At 39.9% G+C, this 9,028-nt stretch overlaps 1 protein-coding gene and 1 pseudogene across 3 annotated transcripts; both read left to right on the plus strand.

Annotated features, from left to right (window-relative positions):
* The first annotated feature begins 3,175 nt into the window (after nucleotides 1–3,175).
* Nucleotides 3,176–6,413, plus strand: LOC141819930 (uncharacterized). Of its 3 annotated transcripts, none has more exons than XM_074707191.1 (5): nucleotides 3,176–3,244; nucleotides 3,369–3,415; nucleotides 3,502–5,091; nucleotides 5,344–5,485; nucleotides 5,642–6,413. In XM_074707191.1, exons 3-5 carry the CDS (start codon nucleotides 3,505–3,507, stop codon nucleotides 6,301–6,303), a joined length of 2,391 nt encoding a protein of 796 aa, XP_074563292.1. In that variant the 5' UTR covers nucleotides 3,176–3,244; nucleotides 3,369–3,415; nucleotides 3,502–3,504; the 3' UTR covers nucleotides 6,304–6,413. The 3 variants fall into 3 exon arrangements, with proteins under 3 accessions (XP_074563292.1, XP_074563294.1, XP_074563293.1); XM_074707193.1 differs by having other exon boundaries at nucleotides 5,648–6,413; XM_074707192.1 differs by having other exon boundaries at nucleotides 3,192–3,415.
* A 969-nt stretch (nucleotides 6,414–7,382) lies between these two features.
* LOC141819932 (GDSL esterase/lipase At4g10955-like) lies at nucleotides 7,383–8,787 on the plus strand (annotated as a pseudogene).
* Nucleotides 8,788–9,028: the final 241 nt, after the last annotated feature.

The raw sequence follows: 9,028 nt of genomic DNA on the forward strand, positions 1-9,028 counted from the left end.
GTGATTCACTAACATCGACAAATAAATTTATTTATCTCAAATTTAATTTTGACAGGCTTTAATTTGAATATTTCACACTTATGAAATATATTTTTATAGCATTTTAACAAGGTAATTAGTATTAGATTATAAATTTATTTTATATTAATTTTTTTTAAATATTTAAATCCTAATGAACCTATTCGTTTCAACTTGTTACGAAATGACTCAAACAAGGCTAAGCTTTGCACATCATCCCCGGGCAATGAAATGGTAGGACATTTGGATTGTGATTAGGGATTCACGGTTATCCAACTACGATGTATTTGTAGGAATTTTCTTCCAAATGGAAAATGCAATCATTTGATTGGACGTATAAGATTTATCATAGTGGTCGGTGGGAAATTTTACACGCACCGAATCGATCACCCCTAAAGATTGTCCAAAATTTATCTTTTTTTTTAGACATCATCTTTGAACAACAGGGTCTAACTTACCTCTATATGTGTGGTACAGATAAAATATTTAAAAATAATAAATAAGAATATTAGAGTTTAAATTTTAATATAGATAAATATTTTAAACGTCGTCCTAAGGAGGAGAAAATCTTTGGATAGAAAAATTTTAGATATCTAAATCAAGTCAAGCTAAGCATAGTCTAGCCCATACCAAGTTTAGTCGCAAAGTAAAGATAGTTTAGTCGCAAAGTAAAGATTTCTAAATGGAAAAAATAAAATAAAGGTAAAAGATTTTTTTTTTTATCGAATCATCAAATGAACGCTCTATATTAAATTTTTTTTTTTTATCAAAATAGTACCTCGCCCTGTATTCTGTAAAATGACAAATGTCTTCCAATGTTATTTTTGTCAGTATCCTATTTCCCATTTTAATCATATGTGTTATAATAATAATAGCAAATACAGTTTCATAGTTACTACAACTGAATTATTTTACAATTATAACAGTTATGATTTTATAGTTGTTATAATATATTTTTTTAATTAAAATTATTCAAAGTTTTTTTTAAAAAATTTAAATGATATTTTTTGAGTTTGAAACAGGACCATTATGAGTTTTCCTTGGTAATCAAGTGTAAAACTCTAAACGAACTTCAATTTCATATATTGTGCTCTTGTGGTTCAATCCGAGTTAAAAAATTATAATTTCTTAAAATTTAAGATTTAACATTCATGTTGTAATAGTTGCTACAATTGAGCTGTCATGCAATTTGTAACAGTTACAATTTCGTAATTACTATAACGTGAATGTTAAATCTTAAACATTGAAATGTCATAACTTTTGACTTAAATTAAATCACACAACGCATAATATATCAAATCAAAACTTGTTTAGAAATCTACAATTGATTATTTGGTGGAATATATAATAACTCGGTTTCATGTATAAAAAAATATCATTTAAAGCATTTTCAAAGACTTTGAACAATTTATCTTAATTTTTTTAATGTTATAATAGTTATAATTTCATAACTGCTATAACTGGGTAGCGACTATGATTTCATAATTATCATAATATGTCCGATCAATTCAAGATTTAGATTGGAGATATAAATAAGATAATAATGAAAATAGTATTAAAAGATAGTTGTGATATCTTGCGTGCCTTAAAACATGCGACCGTATGCGACATCATAATCAGGGCGCTCGAAAGAATTCCGGATGCCTGGAACAGTAAATAGTATCATTTTATAGTTTATATTTTAATTTATATTTTTATATTTAATACTATAATTCAATCTCTAAATCCTAAAGAAAAATACTTAATCGTAAAAAAATAAATAAATAAAATTCATTATAAAATTTTTTTACGTTTAATACTATAATCTAATCCTTAAATCTTAAATGGTTTAACCATAAGTAAAAAATAATAATAATAATAATAAAAATAAAATAACACTATTTATCAACCCTAAACTCTCAGAATTCTTCCAGGCACTTCGATTTTGATGTCACACACGATGATGTATTTTAAGACACGTAAGATATTAATTATATATACACACGAAAATGCTATGATGTGCGACCCGTGCTACGCGACCCGTGCGCGACACCCGCGATCCACCGCCGTTGCCGCCGCCCTCGCTGCGCTATCCGACTACTTCCGATTGCTGTCTCGGGCACGATCGATGCACCACTCACCGACGCTCCGGGACCAGCGTTGGATTCCGGCCGGATAGTGGCCGGAATTCAATGAATTCAGGCCCGATCGTGATCGGCAGTGGCAAAAAAGTATTATCATGTGATTTGATGAATATAGCTATCGCGGCAGGCAGTTTTCGCGCCACTGTCAAATTTATCTGAGCTAAAAAAAATTATCTACTTTCAAAATTAATCGAACAGGACACAAGGGCGAAAGTGAATAAAACCAACCTTAAGCAAAAATTGTCGGTAGTTCACTAGCTTTTGATTCTCACAAATGGACTTCACATGATGCTCCATGGGACCATGTGTCTCCCCTTGCAGACGATCCCTGTGATCGAGCTTTTGGCATCGACTCACATGCTCACTTCGCTTTGCCTTTGGGAAGAAACTCCCTCCCTCCCCCAAATTTGAACCCCAGGGCAGGGCAAGATCTAGACAAACCTCCAGATCCAGCCCTGGAACCGCGCAGGCAGAGCTAGAGCACTGACACCCACCAGAGCCCATCCCTCTCCTCTCTCAAGATCTCATCGAAATGCTATGCGATCGAACACCTTCTTGGAAAATTCAAGGTTCCGGTGCAGAACCCACCCTCATTCTCAATGGTTCATCAGAAAGGTGATGTTTTTCTTGTTCTAAATAGGTGTCTGCTCACAATCAAGGTGTTGTTAATGGAGGACAGGAGATGATTAAGGAGCACACAGTGGTCGTGACAAGTAGGCGGTGGACCAACATGCGCATTTATGCTAGAGATAGAGATTAAAGTCTGATGTCGCAGGGCCTCCATGCCATGGGACGGTGGAAGGATGACCGTGGTAATTTTTGTTCATATTCGTTCGTTCTTTTGAATACGATTTGCTCAACAGTAGCTTTGCCTCCTGCTGCGTTCGCAACTAAATTGGTATTTTTTTCATCCTGGTAATTTTCCAAGTTTTGACAGGAGGCAGAAGAAATTGAGCGAGAGTGAATGAATCAGTGCCAAAAGCATTGAAGTCTATGTCCATAAGAAAAATAACAGCTTCGCCACAGATCTGGAGCTTGGAGTGTCTCAGAACGCCAGAGAAATGGAGGCACTTGACCTAACCTCCCTCCATTGTGGTTTGTAGGTGCATTTTTGTCTCCCCCCTTTGTTTTTTCTTGTCAGTCCTGCTAAAGATCTGTTTCCATTCGTGAGTTGTTTGCTAAAATGCCCTAATTTTTCTTGTGCCCCTTTTCTCTGAATCTGGTTAGATTTTAAGTTTCAGAATTGAACTTGGGGAAAGCAAACATTGATCTAGGTATATTATTTTTCTTCCATGAGAAGAAACTTTGAATCTGGTGTTTCAGCCCCTGATTCTGTCAGTGTTCTTTCTCTTGTTCATAGAATATGCATCAGGGCAGTCTGAAATCGGCTGTTCGCAGATCATTAAGCAAGTCTCTTCTATTGCCATCTGATGATGATAATGAAACGATCCAAACTAGAGCAAATGGGAAGGCCAAAACTACGGCTGCCGTTGGGTCTATGTCGGCAAGAGCTCGCCAAGGCCGACATCCAACTCCTGCAAAGGGCAAAGAAGAAGAAGAAAAGGCCTTGGCCTACAGAAACAGCAGTGATTTTCAGCTTATGCAGGTGTCCAGAGAAGCTCACAAATTGACACAGATGATTGATTCATGGTCAATGGCTAGACATGTTTGCGGTAGTTCGGAATTTTTTGCAGAAGATCTTCTTAGAGGTGCAATAGGTCTGCAGGAGTCACTAGACATGCTCAAAAAGCTTCAGGATGGATCAAAGAAAATGCCTCAGGTGAGTAATAAGCAGAAACAGAATATCTTGGACAAGAGATACGAAAAGATGTCACCACAAGAATTCAGCTCTGAAGGATTCAGAGTCAGTGATCACCAAAGAAGAATCTGTGAGCCACGAGTTTCATCTGATGACTTTTCGAGAAGTTGCATTGAAGAGCTGAAACAAGTCATCAAAGAGAGTCTTCACAAACAAAATATAATGTTTGATGATGATAAGAGTTCCTCTAGTAGATCAATGCGATACAGTGCAATTAGTAATTTGGAGGATAAGTATCTTCGACAAAACATGGAGCCACTTAATTCTTCTGGCCAACCAAAGAAAGCTAGATCTTCAAATCTAGTTGCTAAGCTTATGGGTTTGGAAGAAGCCCCTTTGAAAACTATTCAACCTGTCAGAAAAGAAGAAAGGAACTTTGTGAGCCCACCAAGGCCTAGGTTTGATATAGAAATGCCTAAAGCAAGGAAGTCACACTTTCTTGTTCAGAATAACGAACGACAAGATAACAGACTAGATGACCTCGTTGAGATTATGCATTTTAAAGGACTTTTGAAGCGAAGCCAGATTGAAGAAAAAGGACTCGAGCCGATGTTCTTTAGTACTGAAGAACTGGAACAATGTGGGAGAAACTTACAAAGGGTTGATCAGCTGCCACCAATTGTGATAATGAAGCCTCTGCATTGGCACTGCCGGGATAACAATGTCCAGGATGAACCTCTTGCGAATGCCTTGATGCAAGATAAGATCCAAGATATTAAATTGGTTAAGGAGAATAATAGACCAGATTATCATAAACATATTTTAGCTGAGAAGCAAGAACTGAAAGAATGGAAGCATATGGAGAGGCATGTTGCTAACACATCACCCTATTATGTTAACAACAAACAGCAAAGGAAAAAGGTGATTATTACTCAGAAGCTGAACAGCGTGGAGACGAAACCGACAAGACTAAATATGAAGCAGCAGGAAGATAAGGGAGTTCAAGCAACAAGGAACAAAGTGCTTAATCCCAAGACTTCTATGGTGCAACTGAAGCATAATGGAGAACCACAACATCAGGATCCAAAGTCTCATTACAGAACCATAGCAAAAGCAATCACCAATTCTTCAAAAGATACGACCAAGTCAGGAGTAAAAGCAACTAGGAGAGCTGCCATTACCATTTCTGCAGTATGTCTCCATTTCTTTAGATGTGTTTGTTCATTTATTGTCTACTATGATATTCAAATGAGGAACAAGAGATTCTTTCCTCAACTTGCTGAATCTATTTCCACTCAAAATATTGACACAACAAACATAAACATGTCTTGTTATATGGTCCTGGTTTAAACTATTGTTCCATCACACTATAACTCCAAACTTCTCCAAATAATGAATCATCTAGATGGTATTCCTAATCCAATATCACTACTCTTTTTTCAGAATGAGGACATGAAAGGCAATGAGAGTGACACTGCAATTAAACATTGCATTAAGGTGAATGATATTCTAAAAGCTGCGTGTGGTTCCAATGGCAGCATACTCATCGAGCAGATGAATAAAGAAAAGAAGTCCTCAAATTCAGGTTGGAATAAGGATTATATATTGTGATTCTTTTAAAATTTTGAGAAGACAATGCTTCTTGATTCCTTGTGGATAGCTAATGAGCTTAAACCTCTATAAGCACACATGCTATTTGAATACAAACTGTAAAATGAAGTTATCCATATGCTTTTCTTAGCTGTAGATAACCTGAACAAAGACCCTGAAACAATTGCCGAGGCTATACTGAAGACCAACCAGGACGTACAAAATTCTAAATTAAAAGAAATTGTTGAGCTACCTGATTGCAAGAAAATTGGAGTAGAGACCACAGTAGAAGAGGAGCTCAAGAGCGTCCTTCTGAGCAGCCAATCATTTCTGAGCTGTGTAAAAAAGCTATTCAGTGTTGATGCTACTCGATCTATCAACTATCAGAAAGAAAGTGCTAGTATGGATAGGAAAGTGCACTCTAAGCTATACCTAGACATTTCAGAGGAGCTAATGGCACAAAAATACATCCAGTTGAAGAATACATTTCATCCCTTGATGCAAGGCCAATCATGGGGGAGGATAAAATACTTCTCCATTGACAAATTGGTGGAGGAAATTAACAAAGAGATCAGCAAATTGGCAAGCTACAGTGAACTACAGAGTATTGATGCTTGTGAAGGTAGCCTCTACCTAAGTTTGGAGAGAGAGCTGATGTCCAAGGATACTATCATAAATTCTGTATGGGATATTGGATGGGACTGTTGGATATGCTTCGAAGAGGCGGACAAAGTTGCCGATGAAGTTAGCGACCAAATATTTTCTCAGCTCATCGAGGAGGCTGCATTGGAGTTGACACAAGATTGCACCTAGTGATCCCTCTTTTACACATAATCTCTAGTTGCTGTTTCTACTATGAAGAACATTGATGTGCTGATTGCACAGGGCAAATCAAGTGTCACATAGAATTTGTCCTTTTTGTGTTTTTCTTGCATATATAATTGATATATAATGATCAATGAATTAAAGGTCAGCTTCCAACTCATTCAGAAATCATTGAACCTTTCCCTTCTCTTGCTTTACTTTCATTCTAATTTTTTTTCCCATTGATTTTTGTTGTCAAGGTTTCTTTCAGCACCTCAAAAAGCAGGAGGCTTCAAACAACAAAGTCTTGTTTCTCCTTATGATAGTAAGATTTTGTTGACTATGGGATTTGTGAGTGATACTATGGGAAAAAATTTATCAAATTTATCATTTGTGAGTGATACAACTTCGTGATCATTTGTAGTAAATTAAAAGCAGATCATTATGGGAAGGGATCTAGTTCTTGTTCACTTCATTGATAAAAATATTACACAAATCGAATTGAAGTTGAAGTTGTTGACTAATATTAATCGACCTCAAATGGTAATCAAATTCTACCGTGCTTACAATTTTGATAACTTTGGCCATCGAGTTAAGTTTGTTTGTATAGGAATAGTTGAATTAATTTTTTTAATATGTTATAGTAGTTATGATGTAGTTGTTACTCATTGCAATAGTATGTCGTGATTGTCATAATAATATTAAAATAAAGATATTTCTAATAATTAGGAGGCCTAATCATGATCCTTGAAATTATGATCACAAAAAATTCATATATTTTTTTTTCACATATAATCTGCATATGAGATCTTGCACCATATATTGGATGGTAAAAGTTCGGAGCTTACAAAATGTTTCCTGAAAACAATAAATTTAAATAAATGGATATTCTTGAGTTTTAAAAGAAAAATTAGTTACCGTTACAAATGCTTTTTTTTTTAATGATTTGGCTTTCAAATGATCGAATTAAAATCAAATTAATCCTCTTTTTTTTTTCTTTTTATGAATCCGATAATAGATTGCCCTAATTTAAAGTATAGGCTCAATTTAGAAATTTCCAGAAAATTCCCAAAACTAAACGCGGTTTCTCCTCGTCCGCTCGCACGCGACGTCGCCGCCGCCGCCGACACCGTTCTCGCCTTTTCTTCAATGCCGCTCGATCTCTCCCCCTTTCCCATTCGTCCTGTCGCCTCCCTTCGCCGAGAAGTCCACGACGACAGAGCCGCGGCAGGCGGAGTGGAAGCCCGCCGATCATGGTCGACGGCGATCGCAGAGAGGAAGACGACGACGCGCCGTGAGCGTCGCCTGCCATCCCTACCATTTCCTCGTCTCCGGCCCTCGCAATCTCCCCACCCCTAATTGGAAAGATCTCCTCCGCTCTAGCTGGTACGCAGACACTCCGATCTCCCTGTTCGCATTCCCAAAATCAAATTTCGATTTTGATCTCGATCGACCTCGATCGGCTGGACATGGATTTGCAGGAAGGATCCGGACTATCGGCGGACGGCCATGGCTTGCTTTGTGCAAGCGGCGTACCTCCTCGAGTTGGACAGGCAAGGGAAGCGAGCAGAGGCGACCGGACTCGCCCCCAATTGGTGGAAGCCCTTCCGGTACAAATTAGGGCGCACGCTGGTGGACGCCAGGGACGGCTCCATCTACGGCGCTGTCCTCGAATGGGACCGCGCCGCCGCCATGGCGGACCTCGTGCTCGCGCGGCCCCGCGGCGCGCCGAAGCTCGTGCTGGCCCTCCGGGGCACCCTGCTGTGCCGCCCCACCGCGCGGCGGGACCTTCTGGACGACCTCCGCTTCTTGGCTCGCGAGAGCCTGAAGGGCTCCGTGCGCTTCGCCGGAGCTCTGGAGGTGGCTCGCGCGGCCGCCCAGCGCTTCGGCAGCGCCGGCGTGTGCGTCTGCGGCCACTCCTTGGGCGCCGCCTTCGCGCTCCAAGTCGGCAAGGCGCTGGCGAAGGAAGGACTGCTCGTGGAGTGCCACCTGTTCAACCCGCCCTCGGTCTCCCTCGCCGCGAGCCTCAGGATCGCCGGCGAGAAGGCCAGCTACGCGCTGCGAAGAACGCCCCCATCGAAGCTTGCTTCGACCAGCACCGCGAACACCTGGCGCGCACGGTGGCTGCCGAACCTGTACGTCAACAACAACGACTACATTTGCTGCTACTACGGCGTCTCCTCCGAGCAAGACGCCGGCGGCGAGGAAGGCCGAATGGCGAAGCTGTTCGTGGTGGCGAAGGGGCCCAAAAGCTTCCTGGAAGCTCACGGGCTGCAACAATGGTGGTCCGATGATCTGGAGCTGGAATTGGCGGCGAATGACAGCAAGCTCATAAACAGGCAGCTGCGGTCCCTGTATGCCGTCTCCGATCGAAGCTAGCTAATCCGCCATTGAACTCCTCCACGGTGTTCTCAGCCATGGCCGTGCTTCTTCTCCCATGCACACATAAGCCAAAGCTTATGCTGCATCATCAATGAGGCAGATGAATTATTATTATCGTATACAATCTCAAGTACATATGCATATTTCTCCTCTTTTTTTTTTGTCAATTCTTCTAATCCTACTTTAATAAATTTAAAGTACATCTTATGCATATTTAGAAGTCGATCTTTAGCTCTCGGGACATAGTTGAGTTGGTTACGACGGAGCAGAACTGCTGAATTGGACAAGAGTAGAATTTCGACGAAGCTGAAACAATGCTCTCTTCCATCGTGGTTAATTGCAATTTTCTCAA

This window comes from Curcuma longa, unplaced genomic scaffold, assembly GCF_044706935.1.
Source record: "Curcuma longa cultivar G26 ecotype Majalengka, Jawa Barat unplaced genomic scaffold, ITB_CL_G26_1.1 utg2646_np1212_2152390_RagTag, whole genome shotgun sequence".
NCBI classification, from domain to species: Eukaryota; Viridiplantae; Streptophyta; class Magnoliopsida; order Zingiberales; family Zingiberaceae; genus Curcuma; species Curcuma longa.

What these genes read in the sequence shown, in the direction of transcription:
- LOC141819930 (XM_074707191.1), top strand. Translation starts at nt 3,505, where the DNA reads ATGCATCAGGGCAGTCTGAAATCGGCTGTTCGCAGATCATTAAGCAAG. An exon ending in CTGCCATTACCATTTCTGCA is followed by an intron (nt 5,092 to 5,343) that starts GTATGTCTCCAT and finishes CTCTTTTTTCAG; the next exon opens with AATGAGGACATGAAAGGCAA. An exon ending in AAAGAAGTCCTCAAATTCAG is followed by an intron (nt 5,486 to 5,641) that starts GTTGGAATAAGG and finishes TGCTTTTCTTAG; the next exon opens with CTGTAGATAACCTGAACAAA.